The following is a 15,663-nucleotide window of genomic DNA, read 5'->3' on the forward strand; positions in this document are numbered from 1 at the left end:
GGAAGCTAGATTGATTGTAGCTTGAAGAGTTTTTGATATGTATAGTAGTATATATGGCCGGTAATTAGGATTGAGTCTTGATAATGTTTATATGAAATTGGAATGTATAATAGATCTTGAATTTGAGTAATCGATTCCGTTTTTAATAATCCAAGGTTCTTGAATTATAATGAGATCGATGTTAAGTTTTATTGCAAGCTATAGAACATTCTCTATAGCTTGTAAACTTCAATTGAGATTTATTTGAAGAATTCGAATATTAATGTAACTCATTAATGAGTAGTATTCGATTTTTATTAAATAGCCTGATAGGTTTCGCATATTTTCGAATTTGCTACATGATTCCCTTAGCAATTCGAGCATTTTACTTCTAAGTGTTAACAGAACTTTTCTTTGATATTACATACTATACATAAGTGTATTGATATAATATACTTGCCTCCATATAATCCATAGAAAGGGTTCCTTCTACAATAAGTATTCTGATGCCCAAATTCTTGATATTTCTGACATTATATAATTGATTTTGATTCGTAGAATTGTTCTACTTTTATACTACTTTCAGCAATATATAATCACTTTCGAATAGCTAATTCTGCTTCTGATTTTGTAGCAAAAGCAATAACAATAGCACCCTCTCATTAATAGACTCTTCTGAAAACAGATATAAGCCAAAAGGGGATTCCTATAAACTTGAAGTCTAGATTAAAGGTTTTGATTTCATCAAATATAAAATCCATTCCTTTTGTACCTAAGAATTCTTTAATTAGGATTTTGTAAATAATGACTTTGTACCATTCTTGATCCTTTTGGATTCTTTCGAATTTGATAATATTACTCCAAATCGCTTTCTTCTCCAATAAGAATTGTAATATAAAGGGATCATTTGTTGTAATAATGATATTATTATTGAAGGATATAATTACTACTACAATAACTAACCCTTTGATTCCGATCTTTTGAAAAGCTTCATTTATTTTGTTTCAGATAATTAGAAGGAAAAAGGAGGTAGGGTTTGGAAAATCTGGCTTGATTAAGATAATTCGTTTTTAGATAAAATTAGATTTCTTTTCTATATTAATAGATGTAATGTTTTTCCTTTTGGGGACTAAATTCCATTCTTCTTTTTTTGAAATATCAGCGTATATTGGTTTCAATGTAATGGTAATAGCAGTAATGGGCAAAAGAGGTTTAACTAATGCTTTCGCTTGTGATTCGATTTTGCGTATAGCGGTTTCCAAATAGGTGATTTGAGAGGTGATAATATTCGAAGCTGTAGTAAGCTTTCCCTTTTCAGTATATTCTCTAAAGATCTCTAGAAGATCTAAAAGCTTGGATTGTTCTTCGCGTGATTGGGAGAAAAAGAAAGCTAGCACTATAAGATCTTTAGCTTTCAAAATAGCTTTCTTAGGTGTATTTGGGTTGTTTTGGATTCTAGGTTGTTTGTTCTGATTGCTAAGGGGTATTATAGAGCCCTGTTTCTTATTCTGATTAAATATATAGGTAGTATTGGTTGTATCTTGAGTAATAAAGAGATCACTAAATAGATTGAATTCTTCAAATCTTCTTCTAGAACTAACTGACTAATTGGTTGATAGGATAGGGCTAGAGATTTCGAATTGAGAGTTTTCAAAAGGCAGAGAAAGGCTTGAAGATATTGGAGTACCTAGAACAACAATAGGATAAGTATTTGATATAATGGAGGCTTCAGAAGGAGCCTCTATCATAACTGTATCCCTAAGTATTGATGGATTGTTAAGAGAGCTTATATTGAGGATCTAGTTCTTATTCTAGTAGTTCAGAGTAAGAAAATTTTACGCGAATTTTCGTGTATATTTTGTGTTCGGAACGCCAACAACAGTAACACAATAACTACTGATCAGAATCACTAGGGAGCAATTGCAATCAATTTGGTTTAATAATTATAATCTAAATTGATCGCGAACAAATCGTATTTCGAAGAAAAAGTTTCCTTCGAAATTTGTTGTGTGTCTTCAAAAACTGCGTGGTGTTATTGTTGGTACTTGGAAAGACTCAGAGCAACTCGACGATCACGACAAACATATCGTCCATGGATTTATCGATGATGGAGAACGACTTCGGTTTAGGATATACGGAACAAATCGTCAACACACCAAGTCTCTGGCTATTCCTCCAGGAGCTTACGGTTGCTGGGTCAAATTTCAAAACATCGCCTTTGATCCTCATCTAAGTACAAAGACTCCTGAACAAATCAAAGACTACGTCATTCTCAAGTCACAGGAGAACCAAAAACAATCAGATGGGCTTCCGCGAGAATCCCGGGACGTTGATCAAGATGTTTCTACTAAAGTCAATGACATTCAATCATTACCCAAACCAGAAATCCTTCTTGGATACTGGGCGGACTCAAATCAAGTGGATACCAAAGACAAACACGCAGTATTTGGTACTATTGTCGTCAACAGCAATTATAAATTCAGATTCATGATTCGAAAATCTACTCGTGATGGACGTTTTGTGTCGGGCAATGTTCCGGTAGGCGCTGGGAATTATCAGGTCCAATACGAAAAGATCGTGCTCGAGGAGCATTTGTCTAAGCTGAAGCGCTCGGAAGTTGAACAGTATATTCTCATTCGCCAAAGAGAAATACTGGAAGGTGGCGATCGTGATTCACACAGCCAGCAACTCAATGCAGTCAAATTAGCCAAGGCTGCTGTAGCATCACAACATCCGTCAGACCCGAATCTCTCTGGCCACAATGTCTCCAACCCTGATCCCGAGATTGAACAATCTCTCCAACGCAAAGAAATATCGAGAGGAAAGATAGCAGATAGAAAGCAGCCACCGCATCTGCAAGGAGCAAATGATAATTCTGCCAACGACACTCTGGGAGACCAATCTGCTTCCCATGGGAAACTGTCGGCTGAGCGACAACTTGCAAAGTCGATGAACAAATTGAACAAAGCATGGGAAGCTCAACAGGAAGCGAAGACTCAACAGCCAGTCACCTCTCCATGTCCAGAGGCTACTGCAAATGGCAGTTCTCTGACCAACGATAATGTCAAGATACACGGAGGGATCAAATACACGAGAAGACAGAATGGTATATTCGAGGGGAAACATGTTGGACCCCCGCAGCTTTTGAACATAGATGGAGAAGACTACGTCGAGTATCGGGTGCTGACAAAAGCGACTACTTTTTGAAGCAAAGTTAGTAACTAACAACCACTTTATACATGATGAGGGGCTGACGGATCTCGAAGTTGCCATTTCATACATACTCTAGATTACCGCTTTCCTTAAAGTTATCTTTGTTCAATTGAATTTTCTTTCCGTGTATGATCTCTTCAATTAATATGACTTCAAAAAAAATATCTCCTTCTTATACTAGCGAGTTTCTATCTTCGAATTTCTTTGGGTGCGAAAGGGGCTCTTCAATCGTTTAAATTTGTTGAAAAATTAGTATCGAAGTATTGATATCAGGATTAGAATAACCAAAAATGGATTTTATCAAACTCAACACTCGAAATAATACATCTATTTGAATAAGCATTTGTTAATTTCAGATAGATACTCTAAGGTTCCTTTCTATTTCTCATCTTGTATCACCGATTCCTCGCGCGCCTTCCTCTTTTATCGAAATTCACTCAATGCTATTCAAAGCTTCTTTCTTGTATTCTTACTATATTAATTTTGAAACCGTAATAATCTTTACTCGTATTAATACATCGGAGGATAATTATTACAGAAGATATCGTTTTTCACACGCAAGAAAGTAAGTTCATCTGACCTTTGTATATTATTCAACAAAAACTATACAATACCGAATCATTCAACAAGCGTATGAACTTGATCAAACCGTACGAGAGTGAATATGACGATGTTAGTATATGCTATCATACAAAACTTAGCTCAATAACCGTACTGCCGTCCGATAATTCTAATAGAGATTGACTTGATTCGGTTATCCTTCTTATATACTTAAGAGTACATTAACCTAGGTATTTATTTGTTTACAAAACTTAACAAGTTTTCACTCTATTTTACATCTGATATTAACAACTTCAATTTGCAATCAGATTTTCGCTATCAATTCATCCAATATTGAACAAACATTCTTCAAGTTTATCAAATACCAGCAAATATGGATAGTGTAAGTTCATCTTCTTTGTCCTTGAACAAGTATTGAAACTGACAGTTTTGAAGGATGCTGTTGTGGCCGAACGAAATGGCGTCCTCGAATTCCGAACTACCACGAACGATGGAAGCCCAGAGAACTTTGTCCTTCTCACAAAATTTCAACAAGTAGTTCGAAAGGGATTGTTAGAAATGAACGCAGACTATATCGCGAAAACAGTTCTTGACGCAAACAACAAAACTCTGGTCATGATACAAAAGTCGCAAAAGCCAATCAATGGAAAATCGAAAGGGGGCATTGGTCAAACTTTTGAACAATTAGAGACTGTCATTGGTGGGGTTTGTTACCGTGTTTTTGAAAACCGCGGATTTGTTGAGATGATTTACGTCGTGGTTAGTGCGAACAAACAGGGAGGAGGGTATGGGGCGCACATGATGAATCATTTCAAAGACGAGATCAAATACTCTTATAAGGAAACAGTGATGGAAATTCTCGGATATGCTGACCTCACTGCCGTCGGTTTCTTTCAGAGGCAAGGCTTTACGAAAGACATTGAGCTGGAAGAACGCAAATGGGTTGGCGTCATAAAGGACTATATCGCATCGGATCTTATGCAATGCACCTTGCTCCCAAGAATGCGCTATGTCGAAGCAGCTCGAATGATTCGTAAGCAGAAGGAATTTTTGCTCGCCACGATGGCTGCCGACAACAAAAGCAAGGTTCAACATCACCCTCCCGCGCAATGGGCTCGAGGAATTATTGGCCCAATCGACCCTTACTCTATTCCCGGCATTCGACACTCTGGCTGGTCACCAGAAATGGATGAACTATCTCGTGAGAAAGAATTGACGCCCCACACCGATCCACTCCAGGACTTCTTAAATCATTTGAAGGAGGGGAAGCATGCTTGGCCTTTCCTCCAACCTGTTGATGCGAAGCAAGTCGAAGACTATTATACGGTGATCAAGCATCCGATGGATTTGCAGACCATGCAGCAAAAGCTGGATCAGGGTCTGTATGATACACCAAAAGCTTTCGTGGAAGATGTCAAGTTGATCATCAAAAACTGCAGACAGTACAATAAGCCAAACACCACCTTTTGTAAGAATGTGGCTAAGCTAGAGAGGGACATGAAGGATTTCATAAGGTCTGTGCCAGAATGGAAAAAATATATTAACATACTTAGATAAGTTGAATTGAATTCATCTTCCCTTATCGAGCGACTGCTTTTCATACACTGGCAGGAATCGAAAGATATCAGTTGATGGAAATTTCTTTGAACACCTCCCAAGTCTCCAAAAGGTGTTAGAGCATCTGCGTCAATAGCGGAACATCAAGTCAATTAAAAAGTAATCGAGTCAGCGTTGGTATCGCGAGGAATTGGCCATTTCTTTTCCATAGTAAACACATACAGTAGCAAGTTCTCAGAGCGAATGCAGAAATCCAATGGCCTTCCAAAACAATACAGTGATAAGATTGTCGTTCATCTTGGAAGTGAAGAAGCTGGCATCAGAGGTCGAGTCCTTGGAATTCATGTTTCTAGATGTGTTTAGTTTCTTTTTTCGGCTTCCTCAATCCCCTCAGGCCTTGCAAATATAATCTAATCTTCAACCTTTTCATTGTTGTCGTGGATATTCTAGTCCGCTTCATTGCATCTCGAGATTCCATCTCAAGATTCCTACAGGAATCAAGAGGGGAAAACGCAATCCTCTATTCAAGTATTTCAGTGAATTCAAAAAGATATGTAGATCCAAAAACAGTCATTTGATCCTCTTAGCAAGTTGCTTCCCTTTCGACAAGATTCCCAACCTTAACATGTAGTGCGTCCTCTTGGGCTTGTAGAAAACTACGATGCTATGTTGCAGATTTTTTTACTCGTGGTGGAACTCAAAGGCGGAGCAAGAAATGAATGAATAGTCTGAGCTGATCATACGTTGTTGTCCCTCCACAGATTCTGGAATCTAAGATGAGATTAAGGGCCACCTGGGCACTGCAGGTGAGCAATTAGCGGCAAGCCACCTTTGACAGCCACCACCCCTCGCTGCTTTAATTATGGGACGACGCGTCAAATACCTACCTAGGTACTTATTGAACAGTGAAAGGATCGCATACACATACTAGGTAATAATTTTATTGTGCTCTGAATATCCCCTAAAACTCCCAATCACTTCTTATTAATAACCCAGGAGATTGCGCCGATTATTATTTAGAATCCCCTCTCCAAGCTCGCCACAACTCCAAGTCCAGCTTTAGTTACAAGCTTGATACCGCTACTCTGCAAAAGAACATACAACTACTGAATCCTCACTGCTTACTTACAATCGTTCATTCACGAGGTCTGGGATGGTAGCACCACATCGGCATCCTCATCAGCCCTGTCGTCGTGATCCTTTGGTCTGTTCCAAGTGCGAATATGTCCTAGTCCATTGTTAGCTCAATGATACTGCAAAGCTCGGCCATCCAAAGATAAGCGAGTGAAGAATAGACATACCAATCTTATCGCTGGTAATAATATGCTCCTCTGTAAATGCCAAAGAACACAGTGGATCATCAGCAACAATTTTCGTGCACACGGCGGGTAAAATGGATATCTTTGCCCTTGGCTCTACTGGATGATCTACTGTGGTCTCCGATCTTCCCTCGGCATAGGAAAGGTTTGAGTTTGAGCGAAATCGACCAGCAGTCGCTGTTGTGCCCTGAGTTTCAACCCTTGAAAGGGAGCTTGGCATTCGGGAAGATATACTACCTCTTTGACGAACAGACGCCTGATTTTTGCGTTAGTTGACATGTGCTACATGAAAGTATCGAAGAGTGAGGGCTTACGGCTTTAGGACGATGCAACATTCCAACACTAAAATCCCATAGCAAGAGTTTGCCATCTTCGCCCACACTACCAAAACGATAATTTCGGTCGTCGCAACGCCATGGATCAAAGGCTACGTCTGTTACCCAGGATGTATGACCAGTGCAGCGAGCTATAATGGCAGAATCTGCCATTGACCATATAGAGACGAGATCGTCCTGACCACCAGAAAGAACATATTTGCCATCAGGTGACCAGCAAACACAAGTCAAGCCACCAAAATAGCTGTTATAAATATCGAGTAATCTAGGCGGATTAGTATTGAAAGTGCGATGAAATGGGATTTGCTTACTGCTCTTTCAAATAGTCAATAATTCGTAAGGTTCCATTTTCCGATACGACAGCCAAATGCCTGTTGTCAGGCGAGAAAGCGAAACTATTGATGGGCTGGTTGGAAAGTTTCCAAAATGAGACTGGATTAAACTTCTGATTTTTCGAATGCACTGATTTATCGATCTGAAGTTTGGCTTTTGGCATGGAGGTTGGATCCAGATTTTCTTCACTTGGTACACTGCCATTGCCATTGGGTCCGACCTCTTCTGGTACGAAAGCTGCGTCATCTTTCTCCTTGTCGTAAGCAACTAAAGACCCGTCCATATGAGATGCTAGAAATAGATTCTCGGAACCAGGAATCCACCTGATTTGTGTGACGGGCGTTGAATTTATAACACACTGACGTTGTTAGAATTTCGTATAGACTTCATTAGAAAATATTGCTTACGTTCTTATTCAACCGTGAATATTTCTGGGTGAAAGGCTCAAACCAAATAATTTCGCCAGTGGAAAACCCCATTATAATATCTATATGATTTGGACTTTTGGTGACTTGATTGACATCATGACAGAGACAATGGGCTTTAGTGAACAAAATTTTGAGTAATTGATCTTGCTGTTGTAATGATAAGCATTGAATAGTCCAAGATATCGAATGATCACAACAGAACTTACTTTATTTGGAGAAGACAAATCAAGCCACTGAAAAGCTCTATTTATGTTGGCGAATCCAAAGTACCCATCGATTGGGCGATCTTGTAGCCTCTTGACCAAATTTTCGTTGACAATACATCGTGAAATAAATGAAGAATTACTCTTCAAAATGCCACTCTTTGGTTTCCGACGCTTTCCAGTATCTTTAGTCGTCAACGATAACAATGAGTTCCCCTCCCCAAACGCCGGTGCGGACCCTATGGATGTCGCAGCTCTCGCGCTGCCATTGACCGAAGTTCCTCCACCATCACTACTTCCAGGTACCTCCGAAGAATTGCGATTCTCGTATGGGTGTTCTTGTATACTGGATTGAGCCAATCCCGTCCGGGAGCTTTTGTTGGTATCGAGCCTGTACAGAGGAGACGCGTAAGGTTTCGTGCTAAATGATAGAAGAGAAAGTTTGGTTCCGGCAGTTGCAGCTTGCGGAGTTGTAGATAATGGATTTGGGTTCATGACTGGTGTTTCGGATGGATGATGAGGAGGTGTCGCAAGATGCAGGTCATCCTGCAGCAAGTATGTTCCTATAAAGATGATCTCAGCATTGAGTGCCTAGGCTCCTGCAAATGGAACCTCACCTTCACCAGCAAGCAATTGGAGTCCTCCGGGATGCTTAAGCAGATTATTCGTCTCTACCATTGGCATAGCCATTCCATTTTGAACAGCGAGATTGTACGCTGCCTGCGATGGATATCGCGGCGGCGGTGGTAACACACTATGTTCATCGTTAGCTATGCGACACAATGCGACACCCATCGGTAATTTTGGCACGAGTTCATTTGCTGTACTCTGGATAAATTCGAATGCGACACTCACAACATGACGGCTATAGTATTTCGCGAGCGAAAACCGATGGGCTACAATCAAACTAATCTGAGGCTAAAGACTTTGATGACGATCTTGTAAGTCGAACGAGAAAAGAAGGTGTCAAGAGTTGAGTTTCCTCACGAACAACAGCTTCTATGTTTGAAGCTATTATTGGGGGCTGCAGGAACGAAAGTGTGGGGTAAGATGCTTGTATTGTAACCCTGAAGATCTGCTTAATGAAGGGATCGTAGATGTGTGAATGATTGTACCAAAAGATTGGATGGTTGTGTATATAAACCAGGTAGATGGTAGTCAAGGAGAGTCCAATTCAATCCGTCGGAAAGGTGGTAGAGATGGAATGGTGTGAGAGATTGGAAAGGCATTCCAAGCTTTATCTAAAGAGAACTTTATCCATTATCCTATGCCTATTATTACCTATTCATCAAGCATGGCACGGAGCATGTCAACGTCGCCATAAAACTAAATATTAAACGTGGAGAAAGTATTCATCTCCTAGGACAGAAGTAGTGCTGATAATCCGAAAAACAGCCTCTCGGATCTGATTGTCCGGGTACCTTATTATTAGTAGTCTTTGAACAATCAATCACATATACTCGTACAAGTACGCATCAACCCGACATCAATCAACACTCATTGACTCACGAGTTCTATTCCACCATCAAAGAAACTCCAATAAGCTCAAGTGCTGCATCTACACCTGATAGTGCATGCCAACTTGTGTATAGACCGACGGCGTGAAACCAGGATGAAAGTGTAACAGCCTCGTCATACAAGGCTACATATAAATATGGCTACAGGTTAGCTATTATACCTTCCTCCAGAAGCTTTCTACATTCGTCAATCTGTACTGACTGGTATGGATACATTAGTACGAATATGTGTCTGCGGGGACGATGGGACTGGAAAATCGAGTCTCATCACATCACTAGTTAAAGATGTATTTGTTACGAACAAAATCCAATCAGTTCTTCCTCAAATCACCATTCCTCCAAGCATTGGAACTCCCGAGAATGTTACCACAACGATTGTCGATACCTCTGCAGAACCCCAAGAACGCAATACATTACGGAAAGAAATAAGAAAATCAAATGTTATCCTCTTGGTATACTCGGATCATTACAGCTATGAGAGAGTGGCTCTATTTTGGATGCCATACTTTCGCTCGTTGGGCGTGAATGTGCCTGTAGTACTGTGCGCCAACAAATCGGACTCGACTACAAATGGAAACACAGCACAAGTGGTAGAGGATGAGATGTTACCAGTCATGGCAGAATTTAAGGAGATAGATTCATGCATACGGACGAGTGCTAGGGAACATCACAATGTCAATGAAGTGTTCTTTCTGTGTCAAAAAGCTGTTACACATCCAATTGCACCACTTTTTGACTCCAAGGAAGGCATTTTGAAACCTGCGTGTGTTGCAGCTCTAAATAGGATATTTTATTTGAACGACAAAGATCAGGATGGTTACTTGAATGACCAAGAAATGCAAGACTTTCAAGCCAAGTGCTTTGAGAAACCATTGGCTCCAACCGATCTCGAAAATATAAAGATCTCAATCAGTAGAGCTTCTCCAAATTCTAACATGGAGAGGGGAATTGATCAAAAGGGGTTCATTCATCTCAACAAGATATTCGCGGAGAAGGGTAGACATGAGACTATATGGATTATTTTACGGAAGTACCATTACACAGATAGTTTAAGCTTGAAGGATAGTTTCCTTCATCCTAAACTAGATATTCCAGAATTTGCTTCTGCGGAACTCAGTCCCGCTGGTTATCGATTCTTCGTCGATCTCTTCCTGTTATTCGATAAAGATAATGATGGTGGTTTAAACGACAACGAGTTGAATGCCTTATTCGCACCAACTCCTGGCCTGCCATCACATTGGCTCGAATCAAATTTCCCGGCTTCCACAGTCCGCAATGAAGCTGGCCACATAACCCTTCAAGGTTGGCTCGCACAATGGTCCATGACCACATTTGTCAGCCCCGCCACTACTCTCTCATACATAGCCTATCTTGGGTTTGAGCCCACCCCTGGGAAACCTTCCACAACCACCGCTCTGAAGATAACCAAGCCTCGCAAAAGACGTCGTCGACCTGTTCGTACCGAGCGCAACGTAGTTCTTTGCTACGTTCTCGGTGCCTCCTCGTCAGGTAAATCTTCCATTCTCGATGCCTTCCTCAATCGCCCCTTCGACCACCTCTACCGCCCCACCATCAAGCCTCGTGTCGCCGTCAATAGCGTCGAACTACCCGGTGGCAAGCAATGTTATCTAATTCTCGAAGAACTCGGCGAACTCGAGCCGGCCATCCTCGAAAACCAAGCCAAACTCGACGCCTGCGATCTCCTCTGCTACGCTTATGATTCCTCCGATCCAGACTCTTTCTCCCACATCATCAACCTCCATAAAAAATACCCCGCCCTCTCATCTCTCCCATCAATCTGCACAGCCCTTAAAGCCGACCTCGATAAAACAACGCAGAGATGCGAAAAACAACCAGATGAATATGCACACCTCATGAATATGAACGCACCAGTACATGTAAGTGTCACGTGGCATAGTATCAGCGAGCTCTTTGTTACTCTAGCAGAAGCGGCAACGGACCCATCGAAATCATTCCCAAAGAGTGAGGAGGAAGCACCAGATAGAACAGGAGTCTGGATTGCTCTTGGCGCTACAGCTTGTGCGCTCGTGGCAGCGGGCATGATTTGGAGGAGGACGTGGTATGTTGGATAGAGAGATGGGGATCAGGATGGTGGGATCTTGAGGATTGAGATGTGAAAACTGCTCTTCTCTGGGTTGTACCTCTCGAATGAGAATCTTGGAAGGACAAAGATAATAGCTGCGATGCATGGCAGGGAAAATGTGTTAAAGTTAGTTACATGTAGCAAGCTCGCGAAAATAAATGATACCCAATCCAGTCCATTTTAACCGAGTCAAAGGCGTGAAAATATGTTGCGGGGAGGGATTCACCAAGGATTTTTCACTTAGAATACCTATCCTTCGCCGTACCAGTCACCCACTCCCCAATGTTGAAAGGAAAGCAAACAGTTGCCTTACATGGACATCGCTCTAGTAGAAATTTAAGAACACCAAGACAGTCATTCACACTAGTCACCGTCACATTCCCATTCATAATTCATTCTATGCTATTGTATGATTATCTTCATCTTACAAAAATGTATGTATTATGCATGCATGCAAGCTCATCTCTGGTATCTCTTCGCTCTTCTCCTTTTCACCACCATCTTCACCCACTTCAGTCGGAGCTTTTTAACTCTTAAGCTCTCTCACTCCCCCTCAATCTGACCGCCTGTCCATATTTCTGCAATTTGGTAATCAGCTGATCACCTTGCTTAACAACATCATTGTATTGCTTATTCTTGTCGTCGGGTCTGTTGGTTTCAATGATGCCCTTGCCGGTAACGCGGTCAATAGTGCATGGGATGCGGTCTGCAGCAATGAATTTTGCCAAGTCACTATTTAGAGATGTGATGTTAGTTGATTTCATTTATAAAGTCAAGTGAGACTAGTAAGGGAAAGTGGGGGGAAGAGAAGGTAGTAAAAGGAGGGTTGAAAACATACCGATCAAGGAAATCGACTGAAACACCGAAATCGTTGGCCATGCTCTCGAGACCTACGACTCGGTAACTTTGAAGGAGTTGTTGGTAGGCTCTCAAACGCATTTCTCTGACAAACCAACCACGGTGCTCATAGAGATAACGGTCTTGAGTAAGGAAGTTGACTTCGACAGCAGCGAGGGCTCCGAAGAATGAACGGTAGCTACCAGTGTATAGACTTGAAACGAGTTGAGCCAGAGGGGAGAAATCGAGTGCTGCCTCTGCTTCTTGAACATCTGTGCCTGTGCCTAGGGTGGTGAGGTTTACTGCGGTTTTAGTAGCGGTAGGAGTTGCTGATGTAATATCTTGCATCTCTTCATCAGCACCAGGACCGGCGGAGATAGCTCCTGACAATGCTAAAAGTTTATCTTCTCCATCTCCGAGAATGGCTTTAATTTCTGGGGCATCGACGACTTTAGATTTGAAGTCAACACGTTTGAGTGAGACTGAACCAGCGAGAACCGAGTATACGACGAGGGATGAGTATGAGCAGAGTTCGTAACTGGTGAAAGTGGAGAGACTGTCTAAGAGGAGTGGTGCGGCAAGGTTGTATGACCTGACAGTCAAAAGGTAGAGTCCGGTGTATGCCTTTAATCTGTTTCGACGATCCCAGTCTCCACCACTCTCTACCAAAGCCTTTGCGCGGTCAACGTGCTTCTTAACTAATAACTTGTCGCCGTAAAATAGTCCCATGCGAATAATTGCGAGGACGAGATCAATCTTAGTTCCCAAAACACCAGTCTTTTCGAATACTTCTTCGTACGCAGCGATAGCACGGTCCTATGAAATCTTTGCATTAATATCAATACGCACCCTCACAATAGATTTAAATACCTTGTCTCCAACTCTAGCCCAAAACTCTGCCCGCTTTCCTCTTGCAGCCTGTACTTCAGTATCTCCAGCCTTTTCGGCTGCCTCTTCCTCTTCCTTCTTGAACCCCTCCAACTCCTCTTCATTTTCCTTTGTTAATTTTTGATACAAAGCTTCATCCCACGGTAAATCGACCTTTGGTATTGAGTTTTTGCTCGCCACCAATCCAGCCGCACTTGGCTTTCTACCAACACTGCTCGATGTATTTGAAGAAGTAACTCCGGCATCATTCAAAATACCTTCCTGTGGGTGTGCCAAGTATCTGTAAAGAGGAGCCATCTTATGTTCGGCAATTGCATCTTGGAGGCTTTTCAAAGATGTTTGTTGGGTTGCTTTGGCAGCGGATGGGTTTGTGATGGTGAAGATGTGTTGGGCGATTGGGAGGAGAGGATACTTTGCGTATTGAGGATCGGAACCCATCTTGACAGATTTATTATGATATGAGATGAAGAACGAGTATGAAGGGGGAGGGGATCGATTTTGCGATTTAGATACGTTTTGGAAGAAGTGAAAGGTTGAGTTGTTGCTATGCGATTTGTATAATACCTATGAAGCTCTGAGCTACTTTTGGTATTCCAGGCACTAGTGTGACGCGAGGCCGGCAAGGCTAAATTCTGGCCGCCCTCCCGCCGTCATTTTTGGGGTTTACCTTTAAGCTTACCTACAATCTTTGTTCTCGACCTTTCTTTCTTCAATAAAATACAAATTTCGAACACAGGAGTACAACAATTTAGAAATCATTATTCTTAGTTTCAAGTCGAAACATCTTTCACACAATCTATCAAAACTTTACTTTTCTCAAAGCTGCTATTCAAGATGACTGGTGATGATAGTGGCCCCGAGGAACAACCTCAGCCTTTCAATGCTACAAAACTCGAAGCCGCAAAGAAACGCAAAAGATCAAGTTCGCCTACGAAAGGCGCAAAGCGTGTCGCAAGATCACCATCTCCTTCTGATGTCTACAAGAGTCGTAGGTCACCATCACCTGTTCGAAAACAAAAGCGTCCTGGTCAACGAGCACGAATTGGTGATTCCGAGCGCGAAGCAATCCGACAAAAACAAATTGAACGTGAAAGAGAAATAGAAGCAGCCGTAGCTGCTCAAGGAATTCACAATGCGGTTAGAGAACATTATAATGCGGTTCCACAACGAGGCAGAGAATGGCGTAAGACGGATAGCAAGATTAAGGGCTTGAGAAGCTTCAACAATTGGGTCAAGAGCACGATCATCCAGAAATTCTCACCAAATGAAGATTATACCCCAGGAGCGCAAGAACGTGGATCGCGTGGAGATTACCAATTTGCCGAAGGACCAGATCCAAGTCAAGAAAAGGGTCTGTTGGTTCTTGACATCGGTTGTGGTAAAGGTGGTGATTTAGGAAAATGGCAACAAGCACCTCAAAAAGTGGAATTGTATGTTGGATTGGATCCAGCGGATATCTCAATTGATCAAGCCAAGGAACGATATCGTGAAATGAAAAGTCGTGGCGGAGGACGAGGTGGCAGGGGTCGAGGTGGATACAATAGACAACCAGCTCGAATTTTCCACGGGGAATTCTTTGCTCAAGATTGCTTTGGAGAATCAATTGAACGGATTCCTATCATTCGAGATGTCGGTTTTGACAGTTCCGGAGGACCTGGAAGATTTGGCGGTGGTGGGTTCGACGTGGTTAGCATGATGTTTTGTTTACATTATGCATTCGAGAGCGAGGCAAAGGCTAGAACCATGTTAAAGAATGTCTCCGGCGCATTAAAGAAAGGTGGTAGGCTGATTGGATGCATCCCTAACTCCCACGTCATATCGGATAAAATCGAGAAGTTTCACACTGGAGTTGCTGCAAAAGCAAAAGCGTTAGAGAATGGCGATGGTGAGAAGGCTGAGGAGAAGGTTGAAGACAACGCTGAGGATGGAGAAATCGAAGAGGGCGAAGCTGAAGATACAGCTCATTGGGGGAATGAGGTTTACCAGGTCCGATTTCCAGGCAAGACTCCTACCGATGGTGTTTTTAAACCACCCTTTGGATGGAAGTACAACTTTTTTCTTCACGAAGCAGTCGAGGAAGTTCCGGAATATGTTGTACCATGGGAGGCTTTCCGTGCGATTGCGGAAGATTACAACCTCGAATTGCAGTATCAAAAGCCATTCAATCAAATCTGGGACACCGAAAAGGACGATGATGTCTTAGGCCCTCTGAGTGAGCGTATGAATGTCAGGGAAAGAGGCCACGGAAAGCTTCTTGTTAGTGATGAGGAAATGGAAGCTGCTAGCTTCTATGTGGGCTTTTGCTTTTACAAGGTTTAAGCTTCTGTACCTCGAAGGTTTCAGGTCTTGCGTTGATTAATACGGATACATCAGCGTGGAGTCGGTTGAA

General features: G+C 41.9%; 6 protein-coding genes across 6 annotated transcripts; 4 read left to right on the forward strand and 2 right to left on the reverse strand.

The window, feature by feature from the left end:
• Positions 1-1,698: 1,698 nt before the first annotated feature.
• On the forward strand, positions 1,699-3,186 carry EAF02_001711 (uncharacterized protein; the record flags this gene model as incomplete). The annotated part of the gene is made up of 2 exons (XM_038897759.1): positions 1,699-1,741; positions 2,039-3,186. 2 exons carry the CDS (start codon positions 1,699-1,701, stop codon positions 3,184-3,186), a joined length of 1,191 nt encoding a protein of 396 aa, XP_038762734.1.
• A 940-nt stretch (positions 3,187-4,126) lies between these two features.
• On the forward strand, positions 4,127-5,310 carry EAF02_001712 (uncharacterized protein; the record flags this gene model as incomplete). Its single annotated transcript, XM_038897760.1, has 2 exons — positions 4,127-4,135; positions 4,189-5,310. 2 exons carry the CDS (start codon positions 4,127-4,129, stop codon positions 5,308-5,310), a joined length of 1,131 nt encoding a protein of 376 aa, XP_038762735.1.
• A 929-nt stretch (positions 5,311-6,239) lies between these two features.
• On the reverse strand, positions 6,240-9,189 carry EAF02_001713 (uncharacterized protein). The gene is made up of 8 exons (XM_038897761.1): positions 8,784-9,189; positions 8,546-8,682; positions 7,932-8,491; positions 7,705-7,872; positions 7,276-7,655; positions 6,944-7,229; positions 6,612-6,885; positions 6,240-6,538 (listed from the first exon to the last, which is right to left on the reverse strand). The coding sequence occupies exons 1-8, from the start codon at positions 8,786-8,788 to the stop codon at positions 6,450-6,452; spliced, it is 1,899 nt and encodes a 632-aa protein (XP_038762736.1). The 5' UTR covers positions 8,789-9,189; the 3' UTR covers positions 6,240-6,449.
• A 393-nt stretch (positions 9,190-9,582) lies between these two features.
• Positions 9,583-11,538, forward strand: EAF02_001714 (uncharacterized protein; the record flags this gene model as incomplete). The annotated part of the gene is made up of 2 exons (XM_038897762.1): positions 9,583-9,592; positions 9,665-11,538. The coding sequence occupies 2 exons, from the start codon at positions 9,583-9,585 to the stop codon at positions 11,536-11,538; spliced, it is 1,884 nt and encodes a 627-aa protein (XP_038762737.1).
• A 544-nt stretch (positions 11,539-12,082) lies between these two features.
• Positions 12,083-13,712, reverse strand: EAF02_001715 (uncharacterized protein; the record flags this gene model as incomplete). The annotated part of the gene is made up of 3 exons (XM_038897763.1): positions 12,083-12,281; positions 12,388-13,202; positions 13,257-13,712. 3 exons carry the CDS (start codon positions 13,710-13,712, stop codon positions 12,083-12,085), a joined length of 1,470 nt encoding a protein of 489 aa, XP_038762738.1.
• Positions 13,713-14,108: 396 nt separating this feature from the next.
• EAF02_001716 (uncharacterized protein) lies at positions 14,109-15,593 on the forward strand (the record flags this gene model as incomplete). Its single annotated transcript, XM_038897764.1, has 1 exon — positions 14,109-15,593. One exon carries the CDS (start codon positions 14,109-14,111, stop codon positions 15,591-15,593), a length of 1,485 nt encoding a protein of 494 aa, XP_038762739.1.
• Between the last annotated feature and the right edge of the window lie 70 nt (positions 15,594-15,663).

Source organism: Botrytis sinoallii (assembly GCF_014898435.1).
Source record: "Botrytis sinoallii strain Bc 23 chromosome Unknown BSIN_002, whole genome shotgun sequence".
NCBI classification, from domain to species: domain Eukaryota; kingdom Fungi; phylum Ascomycota; class Leotiomycetes; order Helotiales; family Sclerotiniaceae; genus Botrytis; species Botrytis sinoallii.